The sequence below is a fragment of the Neofelis nebulosa genome, chromosome 1 (genome assembly GCF_028018385.1).
Source record: "Neofelis nebulosa isolate mNeoNeb1 chromosome 1, mNeoNeb1.pri, whole genome shotgun sequence".
NCBI classification, from domain to species: Eukaryota; Metazoa; Chordata; class Mammalia; order Carnivora; family Felidae; genus Neofelis; species Neofelis nebulosa.
The window spans coordinates 118586780-118613168 of NC_080782.1; the positions used below are offsets into that span (position 1 = coordinate 118586780).

Below are 26389 nucleotides of genomic sequence, written 5' to 3' on the forward strand. Positions count from 1 at the left end.
TTCCTTTTTTCACAGAACAGGGAAAAAGAGAACATTGCAGTAAACTTACTGAGCTATCCGTATTTCAAAGTGTTCTCATTATTAATATATCCTAAAAGCAGGAGCATCAACAACGTGATGTATCTTAACAAAAGCTTATGTAAAATCATCTTTTATAACATCAACATCAGTACATAATGAAGAAAGACCAGCTTCACCACTGAGAGTTACTAAGAAAGCTACCTAAGAAGTGACTTCCAAGAACTGACTTCATCCTGGTAATGAGTGGTTGGGATCCCAGTTAGTTATCTACCTACATTTTTTATTTTTAATTTTAGAAACTCTAGGCAATCTTAAAGCAAATCAATTATTTTTAGTCAGAGGGTGGGGGAAGGAGCAGGTAATCCTCTTCCTCCAATGATAGCCTTGTTGATGAAATGACATTAGTTTCAATTATACAAAATGACTTTAAGCCTAGACATGTACCATGATATACCTATCAACAGCTTCTTTTTAGTCAAACTCAGCCCTGTCTCTGTAACAAAATCAGTATTAGATTTTTTGAGACATTTCTAGATTTTATATCGCTCAGACACGTTAAAGGTAATGTGCCTTGAAGGGAAGTTCTGATACAGTTATGATAAAGGAAAATAAGCAATATAGAGTTTTTAGGGGGAAGCCTCATCTACTCACCAACATTCCTACTTGGATCCCGGTCTTTGCTGCGCCCTCTACTTCGGCTTCGGCTTCGACTCAGGCCTCGGCTCTTACTCCGGCTCTTACTCCTGCCTCTTCTCCAGTCATATTTCTCACGGTACAATTCATTCCGCTCGTAGTACCGGTCATAGTCTCTCCACTTGCCATCTTCCCTTTTTTTCTCACGTGTCCTATAATGCACAGATATAAAAGCCATATATACACTAGAGAAACCAAGTAAGCAAATGAATCAGGAGTATGAAATACCCTCCCTGATTCATCAAAACTCGTAACGTCTTGCTTTTTTAGAAAGCCATAAAGCCACAGCACAACTCCTCTGATCCATTATATAAAAAGAAAAAACATTCCCTCAAGTATACTGGGTGGGGAGAAACGAAAGAGGTGAATCCAAAGTATGGGGAAGGGGAGGGGAAAAAAAAGAAATTTACAAGTAGGAAAGAAAAAAAGGCTGAAATAAAGTTTTCCTAAACAAAAGACTAATTTCTGGATGGCAGGCTGATGATTCAACATATAAACTGAACTATTTGTAATATAAAATACTATGGATGATTTTAATAGTGAGCACCCCTAACCAAATGGAACATTTCATTAATATCCTCTAAGGAGACTACTCCCACCCCTGTGCTCTTGGGGAAAGCACATAATGATGACTGTTTATAAAAAGAAGAGAAAGTATGACAAAGACAAAAAACAGAATGGAAGGAAGGGAACATTCACTTTCTTTAATCAGTTTAGAGAGAGAGGGATCAGTACATATGTTAAAAATCCTGTTAATGCCCCTACAAGGTAACTGAAAAGTGAATTATGAGTGTCTTCCTAATTAAATACAAACACAAACCTTCGTTCACTAGATTCTGAACGAGTCTTCTGGGGACTAGGATACTTCTTTTTTCTGCCATCTCGTTCTTCCTCTGCCGGCTCCTGAAATACCTACATGAAAGCATTCATTAGAAAGATCAGTCCTTCTACTAATTACGAAATACATCCACCTGATAATCTTTCTAACGAAAGAGAGGGCACAAATACACTGAAATACTGAAGTCAAGAGGCTCCTGGGCGGCTCAGACAGTTGAGTGTCCAACTCTTGATTTCAGCTCAGGTCATGGTCTCAAGGTTTGTGGGTTCAAGCCATGCATCAGCGTGGAGACTTGTTGGGATTCTCTCCCTCTCTCCCTCTTCCCCTCCCCTGCTCGCTGTCTCAAGCTCTCTCTCAAAATAAATAAACTTTTTAAAAAAAGATGAAAGAAAGAAATATTGGAGGCAAATCACATCTAAAAAAGTTAGGCAACAGGGGGAGTAAAAAAGATGCTGAAATTATTTTAACAGTAATACACTAATTTTTAAATGTTAGTTTAAGGTAGAGAATGTAAGTGCAGGAGGAAAACAGCAATTAGTCCCTCACAATTAAACCGCAGAAACAGCAATTCTGCATTTCTAAGTATCATATGCAAAATGGTTCCTGTTTTCCTAATTATAAAATATACTCATAATTTGAGGGCTGTAGATTTATTTCATAGAAAATGTTTCAAGAAAAAATGGTAAAGTAAATAAGTGCCATAAACGACACATTTCACGAGATTTACAGGAAAATGATATTGGAATTAATGGAAATATTGTCTTCTTTTATTTTTTAATGTTTATTTTTGAGACAGAGACAGAGAGAGAGAGAGTGAGTGAGCAGGGGAGGGGCAGAGAGAGAGGGAGACAAAGAATGTGAAGGAGGGTCTAGGATGTGAGCTGTCAGCACAGAGTCCAGTGTGGGGCTCAAACCCATGAGCTGTGAGATCATGACCTGAGCCAATGTCAGGCATTTAAATGACTGAGCCACGAGGGGCCCCAAGAAATACTGTCTTCTTTTTAAAGCCTAACAGTTAAGACTGACCAGAAGTAACTTGTGATTTTATTTTATTTTTTAAGATTAATCTCAAAACAAATATATAGCCTTTACTAGAGAAAGGTGAAATAAAGTCATTTGCCTTAGAGCTAAACCAAAGGTCCATCTAATAGAGAAGCTCACTTAACAAATAGGAGGTCAGTGAATGGAACAGATGAGAACAATTTAGTAAAACTCAGGCAACATAAAATGGTAGCCACAATATGGCAACCATATGGCACTGGCTAAAATACCACACATTTGTTAAGACTATATTTAAAAATCATTCTCTTTACCTATTTACAGGAAATACAGACTATATATATTACTCCCCTGGGAAGCAATCAGCAAATCCAGATGGCAAAAACTCTACAGAGCAAAAGACTGAGTTCCTTCAACAAAATAAAATTTAGGGAGAAAAAAGTGGGGAGGAAAAGAAGAATGAGAGAGACATACAGGTAGGTAAAAAGGGGGGGATTTAAAGATTAAAATAAACTTAAAAGACATCAGCTTGGAAGATCTTTTTCCTTTTCTGTATTTTGCAATAATTTTCTTGATGAACATGTATTAATTCCTAATGGAAAAAACTATTATTAAAGAGTTGAAAGATCCAAGAGAAATAAAAACATAAGGCCACCCAAAAACTTGGGACATGAATGTTCAGCGCAACATTATTCAGAACAACAAAAAAGCATTAACAACTTGTCTATCAACCCAAATATCCATCAACTTGTAAGTGGATAAAGAAAATGTGGTACGTTCCAAAAATGGAATATTATTCAGCCATAAAAAATGAATACATGATAAAACCTACATGAACCCTGAAAGCATCATGCTAAATGAATGTTAGTCACAGAAGACTACAAATTACATAATTCTATTTATATGAAATATTCAGAACAGCCAAATCCATAGAGAAATAAGTAGATTAGTGGCTGCCTAAAAGAGGGGTGGGGATTGGGAAAGAAGGGCTGGCGGGTGATAGATTAATGAGTACAGGGTTTCATTTTTGGATAATGAAAATGATTTAAAATGGAGCATACTAGTGATGGCTGCACAATTCTGAATATGATAAAAACCATCACATTTGTACACTGTGAGTAGGGGAATTGTATGGTAGAGGAGTTGTATTTCAATAAAGCTATTTTAAAAAGTCAGAGGGTGGGGTGCCTAGGTGGCTCAGTCAGTTAAGCATCCAACTTCGGCTCAGGTCATGATCTCACGGTTCGTGAGTTCGACCCCTGCATCAGGCTCTGTGATGACAGTTCAGAGCCTGGAGCCTGCTTCAGATTCTGTGTATCCCTCTCTCTCTGCCCCTCCCCTGCTCATGCTCTGTCTCTCTCTGTCTCAAAAATAAATAAAACATTAAAAAAAATTTTTTTTAAGAAATAAATAAATAAGTCAGAGGGCATACACAATGCCCTTTTCCTTTAAAGAAAAAAGTTAAAATGGCCAGTCCTTAGATGGATTTGCAACTCTCTACACTGCTCAGAGAAAGTGCATCAACCTAGCACAGACCAGAAGTATGTGCTATCTCAAACCCCTTCCTTTCCACATCGTGTAGAAGAGTTAGGATAAACTACTTTACTTATACAATAGCTCAATAAGCTGTTATTTATGTCAGTGATGACAATTAAGTTGTGTATAAAATCTTAGAATACAAGAGAAATACCACATGATGTTATCTGTGGAGTTAACAGTTATCTGTTAACTGTTATCTGTTGTATAACAGATACAACAGTTATCTGCTATATAACAACTAATAAGTTGTTACATGCAGAAGCTGATACCCATTTTTCACAATTTTCGAAATTAGAACTTAGTATGATACAAAATGAAACACTGCAACAATTTGTTTTTTTTTAAACTGTTCTTTAATAACTCAATGCAATTTTTCACTTATGTTCAAACCTGCTATCTTTCAAACAGATACTTCTAGTCCACTGAACTTCAAAGACTGTAGAAAAGGACAAATGGTGCAAAAATTGTAACTTATTTTAAAAGATTTAACCTGTACACATAGACCAGAATTTATACACAATCAAGTACAGCAGAAAAGTTTCTTCCTATTTCCATTGCTTAAAGTAACATACTGAGAGTGTCTATTTTAAAAAGATTTTATGAAACAATTATAGTGCATGAGCCAAAAACGAAAATGGGACAGTGGTTTCAACTGATTGTAAGTATAGCCACGTTTTGTTGTTGTTGTTTTTTAAGTTTGTTTATTTATTTTGAAAGAGAGAGAGCGCACGTGCACACGAGCAGGGGAGGGGGAGAGGCAAGGGGAGAGAGAGAGAATCCAACCAGGCTCTGCACTGTCAGCACAGAGCCTGATGAGGGGCTCAAACCCACAAACCGTGAGATCATGACCTGAGCCAGTCAAGAGCTGGATGGACGTTCAACCAACTAAGCCACCCAGGAGCCCCTTGTTTTCTTTTAATGATGGATTGATTTAATCAGCCTAGCATTTAAAAATGGAGCGGAGAGGAAAACTAAATGCAATACTTGCTTCTTAGATTGAATCATGTACTGAAAGAGAAAAAAACTGTTAAAAAAAAGGCGGGGGAGGACATTGAAAAAAAAGAGGGGTGGTGGTACATTGTTGGGACAATGCATAAAATTGAAATACAAACAGGATTAAAGTATTTTGTCAAAATTAAATTTACTGAAAATGAGAATAACGAACATCGTTATTCTTATGAAGTACACAGACTGCCATGAGATCATAAGGTATCTAACTTACTCCTAGATTCAGAGCATGATAGTTCTGGGTGTGGATATATAAAGAGAGCATATGGGACAAATCTTCAATAGGTGAATAAAGATAGATGGTATACAGATGTTTTAGGTACTATTCTTATAATTTTTATGTAAACTTAAAATTATTCCCAAATAAAAAGTTTATTAAACAATTATAGGGGCGCCTGGGTGGCGCAGTCGGTTAAGCGTCCGACTTCAGCCAGGTCACGATCTCGCGGTCCGTGAGTTCGAGCCCCGCGTCAGGCTCTGGGCTGATGGCTCGGAGCCTGGAGCCTGTTTCCGATTCTGTGTCTCCCTCTCTCTCTGCCCCTCCCCCGTTCATGCTCTGTCTCTCTCTGTCCCAAAAATAAATAAAAAACGTTGAAAAAAAAAAAAATTTAAACAATTATAATAAAAACAAAAGTTGATAAATATTTCTGGATCATAACCAACGTTCATGTGCCAGGTAGCTAAGATGTGTGTATATATAAAAATCTCATTTAATCCTCAATGAGATAAGTATTACTATGATCATTCGCCTGATGTGAAAATGAAGTAATTTATTTTAGAGCTATCATTTTAACTCATGCAGCCTGATTCTAGAACCCATAATCTTATAATACTGTGTTATCTGTACATAAAAAGAATCACAAATGGGGGCACCTGACAGGTTCATTCGATAGAAGACATGACTCTTAATCTCAGGGTTGTGAGTTCAAGCCCCACACTGGGTTTTTGAAAGAAAAGAAAAGAAAAGAAAAGAAAAGAAAAGAAAAGAAAAGAAAAGAAAAGAGAAAAGAAAAGAAAAGAAAAGAAAAGAAAAAAGAAAAAAAGAAAGAAAGAAAGAAAGAAAAAAAGGAAGAAAATGGAAAAGAAAGGAGGAATTACAAATCAACTCTGTAAAAAGTTTCCCCTTAGTTCAAACAAGAACATTACCTTATATAATCATGCTTTTAAACTCCAACCGTTGTAAAAACGTTTTTTTCTTTCATATATTAACATTATAACTATTTATTTGGAACTACCTTAACCACAAAAAATATTCTGTGGTTAAAAAAGAGAAAATGGTTGGTCTATAATATGAAAATGTGTCACTTAATCATTTTTCTTGAGCTTTCATCTCACTTTTAGTCAAACCTCTATATGTAACCAAGTTTTGTCTTTCTAAAATCACTAAGATTTCTCTGAATTTCTCAATATTCCTAAAATATTTCTTGGAACACTAAATAACATTTCCAGTCCAAAAAACTAAGAAGTTAACTAAGAAGCCCTGATAAAGAATCTGTAACATGCCAAACACAGAAAAGTCAATCAAGAGATAATTATTTTTAAAGAGGTCAACTTCCAACTAAGAATGATACTAGGAATAAGATCTAAAAAGCCCCCAAAAGCAAAAGAAAACTTTACATTACCTCTTCTTTAATTTCTTCTTTTTCTTGGACTGGTGGTTTTGGCTCAGGCTTAACTGGTTCCAAAGGTGGAAGGTAGTTCTTGGTATAGAGACTTTCAAACAGTTTATCCACAAAACCTGAAGTTTCTAAGGAGAAGAAACAGTATTTAAATATTGCACAAATAATAACTGAAGACTGACAACACGCTCCTCAGCAAAGCTGAGGAAAACAGAACACCTTCCACACTGGCAGTGGAATCAAAACTAAGTCTGTCTATACTTTATGAGGGAGATTCCCATGTCTGGGTTTTTAAATCCTTTGTACGTTCTTGCTTATGTACAAAATGATGTATATGCAACACTGAGTACAAAATAGTGAAATGCTGGAAAAAGAACAATTTTCATGAATAAGAGACTAGTTAAAGTATGTCACAACCATACAACAGAATACACAGAGCTCTAAAGAGAATGAATATGGATAACATCACATCTCAAAGACACAAACTAAATATTTGTATCTGTTTATATGTGCATAAAAAAACTCTGAAAGGACACAGACAAAAAATGACAAGGTTGTCAACTGGAAGTGGGAAGGGAACAAAAAAAAACAAGTGAGACAGACTTTTCATGATATTTTTCAAGATACATACCTTTAATTGTTGGATTAAATGTACTGTCTATTCAAAAATTTCACTATAAACATTTTAAAATCACTTGGAAAAATAAAGTTTGGTACGAGAATGATATAAAAATATCTTTTTGTGTTTTACTTAAAAGCTACTGTATTTTGTAACTTTTTCAGATTAACTGAATGGGGGAAACAGATGAATGTATTAAAAACTACAGGGTGTATTAAAAATATAGCACAGAATCTACTTACACTGTAATTATACATTTTATATAAATAGCTATTTCTAAAATGTAAAATGAGTTTTTCTTCAGAAAAGTATGTTTCCAAAAAACTTTATGGTATTAATTTGTGTAGTAAGCATTTTCTGTGATTATAGAACTGTTAGGCCTTGTTAACTGTTACACCTAACTTTAAAACAATAAATTGATCAGACCCTTCAAAACCCTTTATGATCAAGACTCTCTTCATATGCTTCTGTACTTCTAAAACATTTTTTAAAACATGTATCACTTTTGTAATTTAAAAGACCTATAATACAAGGTGCATAGGTGGCTCAGTCAGTTAAGTGTCCAACTCTTGATTTTGGTTCAGGTCATGATCCCATGGTCCTCGGATCAAGACCCGTGTCAAGCTCTGCAATGAGCCTGGAGTCTGCTTGAGTGTGTGTGTGTCTGTCTGTCTGTCTGTCTCTCTCTCTCTCTCCACCCCCCTGCTCCTTCCCCATTTGCATCTTCTCTCTCTCTCTCTCTCTCTCTCTCTCTCTCTCTCTCAAAAAATTGAAAAAATAAAAGACCTATAACCCAATGAAGAACTGTGGGGTGCCTGACTGACTGGCTGTGTCAGAAGAATATGTAGCTCTTGATCTCAAGGTCATGAGTTCCAGCCCCACATTGGGTACAGAGATTTCTTAAATAAACAAACTTACAAAGAAAAAGAGGGTCACCTGGGTGGCTCAGTCAGTTAAGTGCCAACTCTTGAATTCGGCTCAAGTCATGAACTCACAGTTTGTGAGACAGAGATATAGAACCCCGCATCAGGCTCTGTGTCAAGTGCACAGGGTCTGCTTGTGATTCTCTCTCTACCACACTCTCTGCCCCTACCCCGCCCATGCATACACACATGCCTCGCTCTCTGTCTCAAAAAACAAACATCTAAAACATAATTATAGGGGTGCCTGGGTGGCTCAGTTGGTTGGGCGTCCAACTTCAGCTCAGGTCATGATCTCGCAGTCCATGAGTTCGAGCCCCATGTCAGGCTCTATGCTGACAGCTCCGAGCCTGCAGCCTGCTTTGGATTCTGTGTCTCACTCTCTCTGCCCCTCTCCCACTAGCACTGTCTCTCTCTCTCTAAAATAAACTTAAAAAAAAAATTTTTTTTAATATTTATAAAAAAGAAACAAAAGCATAGCTAAATACCTAACATAATATTCAAGATAAACTATTAAGTTTTTTTTTTAAGATTACAAGGGCATATATTCATTTAAAACTACTTTGACATGTAATACAAATATATATATATATATATAAGTTCAGAGCCATGCAGTCCAATACAGAAGCCACGAAACACACGTAGGTGTTTAAATTAATTTAAATCTAAAAATCAGTTCCTAGGGCGCAGAGGTAGCTCGGTACGTTAAGCAGCTGACTTGGGCTCAGATCATGTTCTCCCAGTTCGTGGGTTCGAGCCCTGCGTCAGGCTCTGTGCTGACAGCTCAGAGCCTAGAGCCTGCTTTAGATTCTGTGTCTCCCTCCCTCTGCCCCTTACCTGCTCACACTCTGTCTCTCTGTCTCAAAAGTAAATAAACATACATACATAAATAAAAATTAAAAACATAAAAATCAGTTCCTAAGTCACATTAGCCCCATTTCAAGCGCTCAAAAGCTGCTAGGAGCTACTGAATTAGAAATGGAAGATATAGACTATACTCATCAGTGTACAAAGTTCTACTAGACCATGCTAGTCTACAAAGACATATACGAAGGTAACTGATTTTATCTCTGGTGGCAAATTTATGGCTATTAATTTTCTTCTCTTTTAAAGAATGTTTTATAAGGGCTCCTGGGTGGCTCAGTTGGTTGGGCATCTAACTCCTGATTTCAGCCCAGGTCATTATCTGACAGTTTGTGGCCTCGAGCCTCTCCTCAGCTCTGCACTGATAGAATGGAGCTTGCTTAAGATTCTCTCTCTCTCTCTCTCTCTCTCTCTCTCTCTCTCTCTCTCTCTCCCTGTCCCTCTCCAGCTCACATGCATGTTCTCTGTCTCTCTCTCTCCCTCTTTCAAGACAAATAAACTTAAAAAAAAAAAGTTTTTAGGTGCACCTGAGTGGCTCAGGTGGTTAAGGGTCTGACTTCAGCTGAGGTCATGATCTCACAGTTCGTGGGTTCAAGCCTGTTTCCGATTCTGTCTCCCTCTCTCTGCTCTTTCCCCATTTGTGCACATGCACTCGCACTCTCTCTCTCAAAAATAAATATTAAAAAAAAAGTTTTTATGATTCTTCTTGTGTACTGTTTTTTTTAAAAAGTTACTAAAAATCTTTAAAGCTTTTACAACAAATTCTTAAATGTATATTTAAATATACATTTGCCTCTTACCCCAATGTCTTCACTACATTTATTTTTTTACTATTCTCATGGCTCTGTGTTTCACGACTCTTCTAGTTTCATCACATGTAAACTAAGTAAAACAAATGAATACATTTAGAAAATACTCCTTTACAAAAAAAGAAAACAAATACTCACCTGTACTGGGGAGGAATTCTAGAAGTATTATGTTTTTTGTGTATTAAAAAAAAAAAGCCTTAAAATCCACCAAAAAAAATATGTAATCCTGTTTTCCAAGTGAGAAGCCATATTTACTATCTTTTATTTCTCTGTAGACATTTCAGTTGAAGGTTATCTTCTCACAGCAATAGCTAGATCAACCAATGTGTGCATTATCCACATTCCTTTCATCCATTCAACAACATTTACTGAATGCCTTCTATATGCCAAGCATTATAGGTTCCAAGTCACCACTCTCAACAAAGGGAAAGACAAAAAGTAGGGGGAGGGGAAAAGACACACACACATATAAACATGCAAATAAACATATAACATGACAAAAAGTGACAAGTACCAGGATAAACAAAATGAAGCAAGGCTGGGAAAAGGAAAGGGTGATTAGGGGCGTGAGGTAGAATATACTATACATAGAACACTCAGGGGAAACATTTGAGGTAACATTTGAGGAGAAACCAGAAACCATAGAGAAGAAACCATTTCAAGCAAGGGTAAAACAAGTTCAAAATCCCTGATGTGGGAACATGTTTGCCATACTGAAAAAAAAAGGCAAGGGGGTCAAGGTGGCTAGACTGGAACAAGTGAGAGGGAGTGGTAGGAGATGAGGTCAGAGAATAAGCAGGGGAGCACTCCAGGACGCTATGCAGGTCATGGAAAGGACTTTGGTAAGATAGGAAGCTGGAGGCACAAAGTAAAGAGGATCATGCCCATCTCTTCCTGGACAGCAAAAAGCTCCAGCCAAGAGGGAAAAAAACATAGCTTCATAGTCCTAATAAACAGTAAGCATAAATAGTTTCATCTTCCTTAAACTGTTATCCCCAACCATCAACTAGATTCTGTCACAAGCCAAAGAGGATCCATTCACCTAAAAAGCAAATGCTCCAATATAGGAAAGAAGCAGAGAAAGAAAGGGGGTAAAAACAGTTCTTCCAAAATACATGATAAATAATTAACAGGAATCGGTATATTCAAATGTTTAAAGGGCAATGACTGATGTCTTTCCTTCCAAGCTTTTATCTCCAAGATTTTATCAGAAAGTTTCAAATTTAAATTCTTAAATATGTGGCTGAAAGGCCATAATAATTACCTTTTTGTAAAAACACGTCAAGTTGATCAGCACAAAAGGCTTTCAATTCTTTCTCAGGTTTGTCCTTCTTGACCAGTGCTACAACATAGTTGGCTAAGGCTGAAGGGTCAGCATCACATCTAGTTAGACAAAGAGAAAACAAAAATGTTTTAACTTTTTTTTTTTAAACAGCAATGTCATTAATGAAGTCACCCCTATTTTGGAAAGCTAAAGGTCAACAACTTTATTTCAAATAAAGTGCGAATAAGTTACATAAATAAACAAATAAATAAATAGTGACTGCAAAGACAATTTTTATAACAAACAGCATATACACAGTGCAAGCAAGATTTTCCTTTTATGCTTATTTTTATAAAATTGTCTATTTTCAATGTTCTAATTATACCCAGAATTTTGGACCAAATCTACATTGATTTGCATCTCTCAATGGAAACAAGGAAAGGATGGGAACCAACCCGAGTTGCAGTGCTGTAGAAGCACTGTTCATATCTTCAAGAACTATCTGTTCCATGTGACCGTGAGGAAGAACCAGGGGAAGTGATGGGACACCTTTCCTCATTCCCTATAACCCCAGGCACCAGCATCCAAAAATAGCAATCAATTCCACTGATAATCTTCTTGGTCTCTTGAAGATCTATTTTTTTTTTAATGTTTTCTAACATTTATTCATTTTTGAGATACAGAGAGAACAGAGCTGGGGAGGTGCAGAGAGAGAGGGAGACAGAATCCAAAACAGGCTCCAGGCTCCCAGCTGTCAGCACAGAGCCCGACATGGGGCTGGAACCCACTGACCGCGAGATCATGACCTCAGCGGAAGTCAGATGCCAAACCGACTGAGCCACCCAGGCACCCCAAAAGATCTCTTTAAAAAATGAGAACACAAGAAGGGTGACACCATAAATATTACTGACAAACACTCTAGCAGCTCTAAGCAAGAAAGAAAAGATGTGGGAGCTAAAACAGAAAGGATGAGAGAAGTAGTAGAAGGGCAGCAGAAAGGATCTTTAGCTACTTCCCTTTTTTGTTTTGTCCTCCCAACCCAACCCCCCAACCCCCCCCCCCCCCCCCCCCCCCCCCCCCCCCGCCATCAGTAGTAACTTGTCTTTGACATTCAAAATCATCTCGTCTGGGGCGCCTGGGTGGCGCAGTCGGTTAAGCATCCGACTTCAGCCAGGTCACGATCTCGCGGTCCGTGAGTTTGAGCCCCGCGTCAGGCTCTGGGCTGATGGCTTGGAGCCTGTTTCCGATTCTGTGTCTCCCTCTCTCTCTGCCCCTCTCTCCCATTCATGCTCTGTCTCTCTCTGTCCCAAAAATAAATAACAAAATCATCTCGTCTGCCAGGGCAGTACATGTTCCCTGAGTTTCCAACAGGTAGTACTCTCCAGACCTAACATTTTATCTACACTATAGGAAATGAAAGTTTTTGTGTTATAAATATATACATATATGGGAAAAATATATTTTTTAAGTAAATAAAAAAAATTTTACAAAAAGAAAAGCCAAGCACTTCCTTCTATTCTATATTTTTAAAGTTCATAATTCAATAAAATAGAATTTTTTTCACTGCCAATACTGCTGTGGGAAAGGCTATTTCTTTAAACACCCGCACGTTTATGCACCAAATCTAAGAGAGCGAGTTTCAATGTCAATTTTACGAAACTCAGAGCTAATAAAAAAATAATTATGGATAAGGGTCAAAGTGCACTGGGAAAGAATATAAGTGTCCACGATGATGAGCTATGTATTAATAAAAATATGCAACTTAAAAGAAAGCCAGGATTTTTCTTAAGTAAAAAATGTAAATTACATTTTAGAGAATTTACCTGGATAAACCCAATTGCTAAATTCTAAAATGGATATACAGATCAAAATCAGAAAAAAAAAAGCCTGGGGGCACCTGGGTGTCTCAGTCGGTTAAGCGCCCAACTTCAGTTCAGGTCATGATCTAACAGTCTGTGGGATCGAGCCCCACGTTGGGCTCTGTGCTGACAGCTGGGAGCCTGGAGCCTGCTTCATATTCTATGTCTCCCGCTCTCTCTGCCCCTCCCCTGCTCATGCTCTTTCTCTCAAAAATAAACATTAAAAAAATTAATTAAAAAAAAGAAAATGAAAACACTAATTTGGAAAGTCATATGCACCCCTATGTTCATCATGGCATAATTTACAACAGCTAAGAAGATATAGAAGCAACCTAAATGTCCATTGTCAGAAGAATGGATAAAGAAGATAAAGATGACGTCGTATACATACAATGTATTATCACTCAGCCATAAAAAAAGAAGAATGAGGGGCGCCTGGGTGGCGCAGTCGGTTAAGCGTCCGACTTCAGCCAGGTCACGATCTCGCGGTCCGTGAGTTCGAGCCCCGCGTCAGGCTCTGGGCTGATGGCTCGGAGCCTGGAGCCTGTTTCCTGTTTCCGATTCTGTGTCTCCCTCTCTCTCTGCCCCTCCCCCGTTCATGCTCTGTCTCTCTCTGTCCCAAAAATAAATAAAAAAAAAAAAAAAAAAAGAAGAATGAAATCTTGCCATTTGCCAACAACATGGATGGGCCTAGAAAGTGTATGTTGAGGGCAGTAAGTCAGAGGAAGACAAACACAGTAAGATTTCACTTACATGTGGAATCTAAAACATAAAACAAAGCAGAAACAGACTCACAGATACAGGAAACAAACTAATGGTTGTCAGAGAGAAGGGCAGTTGGAGGGGATGGGTGAAATAGGTGAAGGGGATTAAGAGTTGTAATCTTTCAGTTTTAAACAAATAAGACATAGGGGATATAATGTATGACATAGGGAATATAGTCAATAATATTTTAATAACTTTGGTGACAGATTGTAACTCGACTGATTGTGGTGAGCACTTCATAATGTATAAATCAAATCACTATATTGTATACCTAGAAGTAATATAACATTGTATGTCAATTACCCAACCTAAAAAACAGCAATAATAAATAAATAATAAAATGAATATATAGCATTTGCACCTTCAAAAATGTTACACAGACCATGCTCACCTTGGCTAATCCATAAACACTTCACTCCTGAGAATAGTAAGGTAAGGTATTTGATCAATCAGTTCTAAACAACATTCAAATGGAGGGGAGAGGATTAAAAAAAATATCACATCTCTACCTTGACTTACAAAGTTCAGATCGTGGATAAGAAAGATATTCTAAACATAGAAAAGACAAGAATTTTTAAAAATACGTACAAATGGTAGAAAGAGGCAATGTTGTTTTTTCTCCTGTTATAAGAAGCTTTAAAGGAGTCTCATGACCTAACAGGTAGAAAGTTGGTAAGGATATGCCATTTCTAGTGAGAAGCAGGCAAAACATTCACATTACTGAATAGGAGTTAAACGAACCGGTATTTCTTTTTAGGTTTACTTATTTTGAGAGAGAGTGAGGTGGGAGGAGGGGTGGAAAGAGAGGGAGAGAGAATCAACCCCAAGCAAGCTCTGCACCGTCAGCACCGAGCCCCATTCAGGGCTCCAACTCGCAAATGGTTGAGATCATGACATGAGCCAAAATCAAGAGGTGGACACTTAACCAACTAAGCCACCCAGGTTCCCCAATCCCACATATCTTATACATGTATTTAGTATACAGACTCTGAAAAAACAACTGCGGAGTTAGATTGCTTCTGATAAAACACACGATGAGAGGACGATGTGAAAACACAAGATGAATAATTACAAGAAGGTAAAAGATCAGGAAAAAAACTAGACACCAAGACAGCGATCACAAATTTTAAGTATTTGTGCAACATGAGTAAACAACTGATTGTTAAGAACTGAGAGTTAGAATTCTGTACCCAATTCAAAAGCATGTTTACAACCAAACAAATGGGACCATTTAAATTGAACAGCTCCTAATATGTACCCATCAAGTACTATGACGGAAATTACCAATCTGAAATAATCAAGTCACACCAAGTGAATGGTGAAACTTAAATACACCGGAGAGTTTTATGCTGTAATTTTCTGTACCTTTATGACTGTTGTTATATATTCTTTTATCACTTCTTACTATATAATCTTTAGAAGTTAACAATTACAATACTGTAGTAGCTTTGACACCAACAAGACTTCCAAAAGCGCGTACCAAAAATCGGGGCATGACTAAGATTCTTGGTAATTTATGAGACAAATGCAAGACAACTTCTTATTCTCTTATTCCACAGTATTTTAAATCTTTTAGCTATTTATTTGTAACCAAAGCTTATGGAAACTAGTTTCTCCTTAACTATAGGGACAAGCATGTTTGAGAATAAAAAAGATTTTAAAATCTTGGATCCATGGATGTGTTAAGTACACACATTTCTAGACAGAAAGAGGCTTCTATTGTAAGAAAGATTAGAAAACATAATGATACCCATCTGAATTACTATTCTACTATAGTCTTTAAAAGGCCTTAATAGCACAATGAATTAGTATTCATTTTATAGATATATAAATTTGTAAATATGTAAAGACAAATTAAGGAATCCACCTAAGATCAGGCAGAAAGCATACTTGTGGAAGTAAAACTCAGTTGGAATTCCAGGGAGTAAAATTATTTTATAGCATATTTTATGGCATATGCTTTCCTACTGTAAATCTGCATGACAAATTAATGTATCTGAAGTCTCGACCAATAGTTACCTTCCAGTTAAAATCAAGAACAAAATAAATTTCCTTAAGTTTAATGGAAATTAGAAACATGAGGACTCCTTAAAATTTACATCTTGCATAATAATATTCTAAGAACATGTTTCAATTATCTTTTATTTTAAAAAATCAACTATAATGAATTTTCATCAGGGGAAGTTAACAGAAATACTGCCCTAAAAATATCTGTAAAATCCTCAAATTTGTCCTTTCCTCCTTAATGAAATCTCCACTACAGGTTTATGACCCATCTGCTTTGGTGGCATATCAGCTTTACAGATCTCAGACATATGTCCAATCCCAAGACCAAAGAATAAAGGTCTTTGCTTGCCTTAGGCCCTAGCCAAGAAACACTACTTAAAAGTTAGAGAAGTCTAATTTTTTTTAAGGAAAAAACCAACACTATTTAAACCTCTTCCACTTTCAGAAAAATCTACATGTTCCTGAATAAGAAGGGCCCAAGTTTAAGTTATACCTTAGTGTGATATTTGTTTCAGAAGTGAGACAATGAATACGTTACTGAGTCATAGGGGAAAGAACCTCCTGATCTTAATGTGTATCAACAGCCATTAAAAATATTCATATTCTCTGACTAGTAGTTGTAGTTATGAGAAATTAGCCTCAGGAAATAAAGCCAAACATAGAGAACACTATACCTAATTAGTGCTGAATATATATATATATATATACATATATATATATATACATATATATATAAACATATACATGATATAAAAACAGCATTATTTTTAACAAAAAGTCAAGATACCCATTCTTATTGTTGTTTATTTTTATTTTTATTATTTATGTTTATATAAATAATATACATTTATTATTGTTTATTTTTCAGAGAAAGAGAGCGAGTGCGCTTGCAAGAGCACAGGAGGGGCAGAGAGGGGTACAGAGAATCCAAAGCGGCCTCCTTGCTGACAGGAGAAAGTCTGATGAAGGACTCAAAATCAAGAACGGTGAGATCATGACCTGAGCCAAAGTTGGATGTTCAATGGACTGAGCCACCCAGGTACCCACCCATTCTTATTGTAAATGTTTATGAAACATAAGGGATCCAAAGTGATAGTTATAAAAATACACAGATATGAAAAACATTTCTGATGTAAGGTAAAATGGAGAAATCAAGATAAGAAATTTTACATTTGGGGGCACCTGGGTGGCCCAGTTGGTTCAGCACACAACTCTTGGTTTTGGCTCAGGTCACACAGCCTGCTTGGGATTCCGTCTCCCTCTCTCTCACTGCCCTCCCCCTGCTCGCTCTCTATCTCAAAAATAAATAAGTAAACATTGATGTTTATATTTACTTTTGAGAGAGAGAGCACAAACGGGGGAGGGCAGAGACTGAAGGAGACAGAAGCAGGCTCCAGGCTCTGAGTTGTCAGCACAGAGCCCAATGTGGGGCTCAAATCCACGAACTGTGAGATCATGACCTGAGCTGAAGTTGCACCCTTAACCAAATGAGCCACCCAGGTCCTCCAATAAGTAAACATTAGGTTTTTTTTTAATTTTACATTTGATTCTTATTATAGCTACATGAAGTTCAAACACACAAGAGAAACTAGAAATTAATACACACAATTTTATTATTTTTTCTTTCTATATTTTCTATAATATAATAATGCTTTTATTTTTACTTTGTAAGAAAAAAAAAAACCTAAATAAAACACCAGAATGTCTGATCCTGAGATCTGTGTTCAGATTATTCCGTTGATAAAACAACACTGGAAAAACAAGTAAACAGGGAACCTGGCTGGCTCAGTTGGTGAAGCGTGCGACTCTCGATCTCAGGGTTGTTAAGTTCGAGCTTCATGTTGGGTGTAGAGATTAAAAATATAATGTTAGGGGTGCCTGGGTGGCTCCATCAGTTGAGTGTCCCAACTCTTGTTTTTGGCTCAGGTCATAATCTCACACTATGGTCCTAAGGTCGAGCCCAGGTGGGGCTCTGCACTGGTCATGGAGCCTACTTGGGATTCCCTCTCACTCTCCCTCTGCCTCTGCCCCTCCCCAGCTTGTACACACACTCTTCTCTCTCTCTCAAAATAAATGAATATTTAAAAATAAAATAAAATAAAATCTGAGGCACCTGGCTGGCTCAGTTAGTTAAGCATCCAACTCTTGATTTCAGCTCAGGTCATAATCTCTCAGTCATGAGTTCAGGCCCTGCCTCCGAGTCCAGGCTAGGCAAGGAGCCTGAGCTTGCTTGGGATTCTCTCTCTCTCTCTGCCCCCTCCCTTATCTCTTTTTATTAAAAAAAATAAATAAGAAGAAGAAGAAAAGGAAATAAAACTTGAACTGACTTTATTAAAAGAGTTAATGTGGGGCGCCTGGGTGGCTCAGGTGGTTAAGCGTCCAACTTCAGCTCAGGTCATGATCTCATGGTTTGTGAGTTTGAGTCCCACGTCGGGCTCTGTGCTGACAGCTCAGAGCCTACAGCCTGCTCCGAAATCCATGTGTCACTCCCTCTCTCTCTGCCCTTCCCCTGCTCCTGCTCTGTCTCTGTCTCTCTCTCTCTCTCTCAAAAATAAACATTTAAAAAAAAATTTTTTTTTAAAGAGTTAATATGAATAACATTAAGTTGTAAGAACCTGTTAACACATATTAAAAAGATAGAAATAATGGCACTTCTACTTCTTTTCGAATGAAAGCTTTCATCTTCCTCTTAATTAATTAGAGGCTTTCATGAATGGAATAAAATACCTAGATTTACCTTGGAGAAAAAAAAAATATATATATATATACCTGTCAGCTGCAAACACTGTTTTGATATTCAGACTATGGCTTACAAATCAATAGTCACCAGCTAAGTATACCCTAAAAATTAGGCTATTAAAAAAATATGGGGCACCTGGGTGGCTCAGTCAGTCAAGCGTCTGACTTTGGCTGAGGTCATGATCTTGCAGTCCCTGAGTTCCAGTCCCGCATCGGGCTCTGTGCTGACAGATTGAAGCCTGAAGCCTGCTTCAGATTCTGTCTCTCTCTCTCCTTGCCCCTCCCCTCCACACGCACATTCTCTCTCTCTCTCAAAAAATAATCAACATTTAAAAAATTTTTTTTAAATAGTACTTTTCAAAATTGTCAACCAATGTGTACATATACATATAAGGACACTGATTCATTTAAACATTTACTGAATGTTTACTAAGTACCAAGCATCTTGCTTGGTAATGGAATTAGTCTAATCTAAGTAAGACAGACCTTGCCTTGCAGTCTAGTGGCCAAGGGCTGAAAATGAAAACAAATAATTACAGTACAAAATAACAGATGGTTAAAAAACAGATTCACAAGAAAGTAAGTAATAACCCTATCAGAGGATGAGACAAGACAGTGATAGGAAACAGGGGGCTATAAAAGCAACTTCTGGCTTCTAGCCTATAGCAATTGGGCCAAGAAAAAAGTCAGACATATTTAGGAGGCAAACCAAAGGACATAAGAACAAGTATGTCCTTACACTTAGTGTATTTGCCAAGGGGTGCCTGGGTGGCTCAGTTGGTTAAGCGTCTGGCTTCAGCTCAGGTCATGATCTTGTGGGTTGTAGGTTCGAGCCCCATGTCGGGCTCTGTACTGACAGCTCAGAGCCTGGAGCCTGCTTCGGAGTCTGTGTCTTTCCCTCTATCTCTGTCCCTCCTCCTACTCGTGCCCTCGTTCTCTCTCTCTCAAAAACAAATAAACACTCAAAAATTTTTTGTAGGGTGCCTGGGTGGCTCAGTCGGTTAAGTGTCCAGCTTTGTTCAGGTCATGGTCTCATGGTCCATGAGTTCAAGCCTCGCGTCAGGTTCTGTGATGACAGCTTGGAGCCTAGAGCCTGTTTCAGAATCTGTATCACCCTCTCTCTCTCTCTGCCCTTCCCCTGCTCAAGCTCTCTCTCTCTCTCAAAAATAAATAAAAACATTAAAAAAAAATTGGGGGGGGCGGAAACTTGCCAAGAAGACTTCCAGTCAAAATAAGTCCTTTTCTGTGAAATAGTTAAGGGTCAGTCTCCTTAAACGAGTCCAATGACAGCACTTTAGAGGCAGAATAATTCCTTGAGGCCACTAAGCACATTATCAGAACTTCTCAATCTTTTAAGAACATACCTTCAAAATACTCATTTCTCCCTCGTAGTTTATTTATGTAAGAGGTCAGGTGTCATAGCTACTAGGTGATGATTTTTCCTCCTATTTGAGCAGCTGAAGACATTACTAATCAGAACTTAATGTGATAAGGATTGCAAATCTATGGTGGCATGTAAAACTCTATAGAGTTCAAAGTATACTCCCTCCTTGAACACTGAACCAATACAGTGATCTGTCTATGAAGCTTACTGCTGCCTTTTCCATCATACTCCAAGATGACAACATATTCAATCTCCTAGTGCACTAAAAAAGATGTTGCTATGGGCTGAAGTCACAGAAACTACACATCAAAGTCACGGCTTTCACCAATTCCCGGTCCTACCTACAGGCCCGCAGTGAGACTCTAGCTGCTCTCTAGTAAGTGGCAGTAATGCTTAACAATATTAAGTAAAATATTTTTGCAAAAAGAGTTTAACATATTTTCACATTTCAAAAACCACAAAATTACATTTATATTTAATGATTCTAAGGTACACAGGCACTTTTTATAGTCTACACATTAATATTCATACCATATTTGAAAGATAGGTAGATGGCTAATATTATTAACTGTTTAGAGAAAATTTAAAGAATTTCTCCAAAGTCACACAGTAAATCAGACATAGATACAGAACTAGAAACTAAATGCCCTGATTCACATAATGGTGTTTACTACAATAGATAGATGCAACTGTACAAAAAAGTATTACAAACCCCATCACTCATTTTAAAACATATACCAAGGAGGGCGCCTGGATGGCTCAGTCAGTTAAGCGTCCAACTTCGGCTCAGGTCATGATCTCACAGTTCATGAGTTGGAGCACCATTGTTAGGCTCTGTGCTACCAGCTCAAAGCCTGGAGGCTGCTTCAGATTCTGTCTCTCCCTCTCTCTCTGCCCCTCCCCCGCTCTCACTGTCTCTCTTTCTCAAAACAGACATTGGGAAAAAAAGTTTTAAACATATACCAAGGGGACTCCTGGGTGGCTCAGATGGTTAAGCCCCGACTCTTGGTTTTGGCTCAGGTGATGATCTCACAGGTTCCTGAGTTCGAGCCCCACATCAGGCTCCACACTGAGCCTGCTTGGGATATTCTCTCTCACAATAAGTAAGTAAACTTTAAAAAATAAAAATAAAGAAAAAAATAAAACACATACCAAGACAGATTTTTATAGTAAGCTAAACAGCTTTGAATTGTGTTTATATATATATATATATTATATATAATGTAAATAACTTAAAACACTTAAAGACTTTTGGGGGAGGTGTCTGGGTGGCTAAGTCAGTTGAGTGTCCAACTCTTGGTTTCCGCTCAGGTCTTGATCCCAGGGTTGTGGGATGGAGCCCTACATTTGGCTCCCTACTGAGCATGGAGCCTGCTTATTAATATTCTCTCTCTCCCTGGCTTGTACTCTTTCTCTCAAATAAAAAATAAATACATAAAGACATTTTCAGGTAGAAATGCATGTTTGTTACTAAAAAATGCTTGCCTGGGGGTACCCAGATGGCTCGGTGGATTGAGTGTCTGACTCTTGATTTGAGTTCATGAGTTCAAGCCCTGAGTGGGGGCTCTGCGCTGGCAACTTGGAGATTGCTTGGGATTTTCTCTCTTCCCCTCCCCCACTTGCTCTCTACCTATCTCTCAAAATAAATAAATATATTTTTTAATTTTTTTAATGTTTATTTATTCTTTAGAGACATAGAGACAGAGTACTAGCAGGACAGAGACAGAGACAAAGGGAGACACAATCTGAAGCAGGCTCCAGGCTCTGAGCACGGAACTTGAACACACAAGATCATGACCTGAGCCCAAGTGGAACACTTAACTGACTGAAACACCCAGGCACTCCAAAAAATAAATATTTTCTTAAAAAGAAAAATGCTTGCCTGAACTTTTTTTTTACATATTTATTTTTGAGAGAGCACTAGCACAAACAGGGGAAAGGCAGAGACAGAGAGAGGGAGAGAGAGAATCCCAAGCAAAGCTCTACTGCCTGAACTTTTTCTAAACTTGTAACTTCATCAGTTTTTAATTTATCCCTTGGATTTTAGTTAGACTTTACTCTTAAAGGGCCCACCTACTGAAAATGAGACGTTATTTCTAATAGATACCATGACATCTCCCAATTGTACATAATCCCTACACAGTCTCTCTGACTGACATCTAGGATATTTTGAAAGTGAGCAAAGATAAAGACCTTAAACAAGGGGCGCCTGGGTGGCTCAATCAGTTGAATGTTCAACTCTTGATTTCAGCTCAGTTAAGGAGTTTCTGCTATTGAGCCCCGCGTACAGCTCTGTGCTGACAGCAAGGAGCCTGCTTGAGATTCTCTCTCTCCCCACCCCCACCTCCAGATCGTGCTCTCTCTCAAAATAAATAAACAAACTTAGGAAAAAAAAAAAAGACCTCAAACAAGACTTGTGAATTCAGTCTGTTCATGTAGCAGTAGGAAAAGAGATATAAATTTCTTGACTGAGATGGTTTCACTCCCTTGACTGCACTGCCAATGAAAATGGTACTAGGTTTTCCAAGCCAGTTAAGGAGTCATTTCTTCCAGGCACTGTCCTTTTGTCTTTCCTCTAGTAAAAGTAATTGACATGGGGCACCTGGGTGGCTCAGTCGGTTAAGCGTCCAACTTCGGCTCACGTCATGATGTGGGCTAACAGCTCAGAGCCTGGAGCCTGGTTCAGATTCTGTGTCTCCCCCTCTCTCTGCCCCTCCCATGCTCATGCTCTGTCTCTGTCTCTGAATAATAAGTAAACGTTAAAAAATAATTTTTTAAAGTAAAAGATAGGTCCCCAATCTACAAAAGAAGTGGAAGGTAACAGATAAGCTCTAGTATATGATATTTCTAATTTGTCTATAAGAAATAATTAAATGTAAAATGCCTTGGTTTAGAAACACCCCATTACGTGCAACACAACATACTTAAAAACCCCTAAAAATTAAAATCTTTTATAAATTTACTTAACCATAAACTAAGCTAAGAAAACACAATAGAAGATCATGTGCATGGACATAGTATGATTCCAACATATCCACTTCAACTCCATTATCTGAAACCCTAACAACTGCTCTGAAATGCTAGGTCATAACAACATGCCAATCTGCCATGAAAATTTTCTACAATCTGTAATACGCAAAAAGTAAATTACCAAATACAACCCATTTTAGCATATCATTTATTATATTTTAGGATGTCTAAAAAAAAAATCCCGTGACAACTAATGAAAATACATATATCTGCATTTATTTCTTTCCTTTTTGCATTTGCTGTCTCTTATTAATGCTTCCATCTGAAACCATACTTCTATGAGTTAAAAATTAGTATTTTTTTATTTGTACTTCTAGGAAAGCCTGAGTAGTGATTTTGGCTCTTTTTAGCCCCAAAAAAGTAACAATTTTTTAATAATTAAAAAAGCATTTTGGGTGTTTTCAGTTGAACAAGTAAAAACAAATGTGGAAACTAAAATAATCACTTTCAAAAATAATTTTTACCCATAAAAATTACAGAATACTTATAAACTTATTAGTATAAAAAGCCAAGGGAAAAAACACGATTAGGTTTAAGTTTGTACCCAAACTAAATTTTCACATTAAAGAAAAAACAAAAACAAAAACAGGGGCGCCTGGGTGCCTCAGTCGGTTAAGCAACCGACTTCAGCCCAAGTCATGATCTCACAGTCTGTGAGTTCGAGCCCAGCGTCGGCTCTGTGCTGTCAGTTCACAGCCTAGAGCCTGCTTCAGATTCTGTGTCTCCCTCTCTCTCTGCCCCTCCCCCGCTCACTCTCTGTCTCTCAAAAAATGAATAAACGTTAAAAAAAAATTGTTTAAAACAAAAACCACTACCCAGAATAAAACATTTTAGGGAGGACTAAAAAAAAAAAAAAAAAGGCAATTAACATTAAAGTAACATTAAAACTAGTCACCTTCTACCAAAGACATATACATATAATTCTTATAGAATCTCTACCTACAAACAAAATCAGAGCCTATATGCAAAACTGTCACACACGCACACAAGGTTTGTTTTTTGATGTCAACATGAAGGTAAACAATTTTTTAAACATGACCTTTTTTTCAGCCTTTTCCATATATGGTCAATTTCACTAAATCTATTTCATTTATGTTCTACCTTCATCACAATCCATCTCCATCTCTGTGCTCCCAAACTTTACTGCAGAAAAAGACAGCAGACTCAAGACACCCATACTCTTCTACAAAACTTTCAAGTAGACCAACACTAATATAAAACCCAGAAGCCCTTAGTGTACTTTCATTCACACCTGTACTCTCACATACTCCTCATCCTCAGAATGTAAATAGCATGTCAGACATCAAAATTCTAATGCTGCCTCCTTCAACCATCCTACCTTCACAAGACTGACACATTGGACTAAAGATGACTCTCTTCTTAGGTGTTCACATCCAAGAAATCAAAGTAGCAAAACAACAACAAAGTTATTTAACAAGATTTCTCAGGAGGACCAGGACATAAACTGGGAAGTAGCTGTCTCCCAACAGCCCCAGCTTTACCACACCTCCACGCCTCCCAAACTACCCCTTATTTACACTTCTGAAAAACTCAATGTTTCCACTAAAATGGTCTAATCTAATGAATCCTATAGCCTGCCCATCTCTTCCTCTACCCCTTTTCTTTCACCAGCAAGTCCTCACCTCTAACAGGAGAATAAGCACTAGAAATGAAGAGGGGGCAGGAAATGATCCCTTCCCTTCTCTTTCCAAGCCTTCTTTCCCAAGAGAGTTCGATATCATCTCTCTCCAACTCTCCCTTCAGCATTCCTTCTCTTCCCCCTCTGGGATGTTTCAGAAACTACCTATATCCCAATATCTCAAATAAACTCACCACAATCCTAAGCTCTTAAAATGGTTACAAAACAAAACAAAAAGCTGGTACCTCTGCTCTCTCTCTCAAGTGTCCCAGTAATTCCATAACTAATACTACCCAAATATTTTTCAAAAACAAGCCCTTCTGATTCTTCAGCCCGTCAACAATAATCCTACACCCCAATATCCTCAGTTGCCCTCACAATCCTTCAACAATATTTACAAAACTCGTAGTCTTTCTTCTACCCCTTTTATTGCTCCTATGGCTGTACCTAAAAATCCCTAGATGTTGCAGGTATACCCCCTTTCAACTACTCCTCCAATAATATTAAATACCAGGGTAGCCCTTTCAACCCTCAAACTTTAAAATCTCAGTATTTTCTAACCCTTAATGATATTTAAAAGTTATTAGTTCTCCTAGTACTAACAACTCCCAGATAATATTTTAAAATCCCTTCATATCCTTGTTATCCTATTTAACAGCTTTCCAGTAATTCCCAAAAACACTTGAATGCTCATATATCCCTTTCAACTACCTCATGTTTCTCAAATCCTTCAAAATTCTTGAACCCTTAGAGCTCATCAATAATCGCTATAAAACCCTCAGTATCCCTACTATTCCTTTCTGTCTTCATGTTTTTAAAAGGCCCTCGATACTCTGCTTCTGGATCTTTTAGCCCCGTACTAATATTGTTAATAAAGCCCTCGACAGGCTGCTACACCCTTAATATTCACATTCAAAAATCCCTCGATAGCCTCGCGATCTACCGCTGTTCTCAAAGAGTAAAATTTTAAATTCCCTCACTATTCCTGCTACCCCTTCCAACACCCCCATATTTATATTTAAAAAGCCCTCGCTGTCCTTGCCGCCCCCCACCCCCACCCTCCGGTCCCACAGCCACACCGCCTCTACGCCCCTGCCTCTCGTCGCCCCCCCCCCCCCCGCCACCGCCCCCCCACAATGGTGATAGTACTACAGAGAAGACGTCGCCGGGACCTCCGGACCGCGGCCCCTCCGCTCCGCCCTCCCCCACGCCGCCTCCCCTCCCCCCACGCCCCCGCGGGCCCCCAACGCCCACGTTCGCCGGCCCTGGCCCAGCCTGGCTCACTCACATCGGCTCCAGTAACTTGGCCAGCCAGGACTTGAGGGCATCCACATCCTCTATAAGCATGGTGCAGGGAAGGCGGGCTTGGCCGCCGGTCTTGTTCAGGCCTGCCGCGGGTCTCCCCTCGCCGCTTCCTCACCCTCTCTTCACAGCTCCCGGTGCCCCAGCCCACCGGGCATCTTAGGAGACTTCAACCTACTCCCCCGGCCGGGGCCTAACAGGAACTAACCCAAGAGCCCTCACTCAACCTAGCTTGACGGCTCAGGAGGGCAGGAGATAGCGTCAAGTGGCGGGCGCAAGAACCAATAGAAATAAGAGGGCCGTGCGCGCATAGCCAATGAAAAAGCTCGCTCGCCCCGCCGGCAGGCCGTACCCAGTTAAGGAGGAGGGATATAGCAAGGTAGGTGGAGAGCTTACGTGAACTCCTGGTGCAAGATGGTATCTTGGAGAAGGTGCAGTGAGTCTTAAAGGGGCCGCGGCGCCTTTTTGACC

General features: G+C 38.4%; 1 protein-coding gene across 4 annotated transcripts in view; it reads right to left on the reverse strand.

The window, feature by feature from the left end:
* RBM27 (RNA binding motif protein 27) overlaps window positions 1-26152 on the reverse strand; it is a 76791-nt gene extending 50639 nt beyond the window's left edge. For all 4 annotated transcript variants that reach the window (XM_058732731.1, XM_058732718.1, XM_058732725.1 and 1 more), the window contains exons 1-5: window positions 25905-26152; window positions 11194-11312; window positions 6721-6845; window positions 1535-1626; window positions 673-866 (exon numbers count right to left, since the gene is read on the reverse strand). In XM_058732731.1, the coding sequence (XP_058588714.1) occupies window positions 673-866; window positions 1535-1626; window positions 6721-6845; window positions 11194-11312; window positions 25905-25963 (589 nt within the window). In that variant the 5' untranslated portion in view covers window positions 25964-26152. The remainder of the gene's footprint in view (window positions 1-672; window positions 867-1534; window positions 1627-6720; window positions 6846-11193; window positions 11313-25904) is intronic.
* Between the last annotated feature and the right edge of the window lie 237 nt (window positions 26153-26389).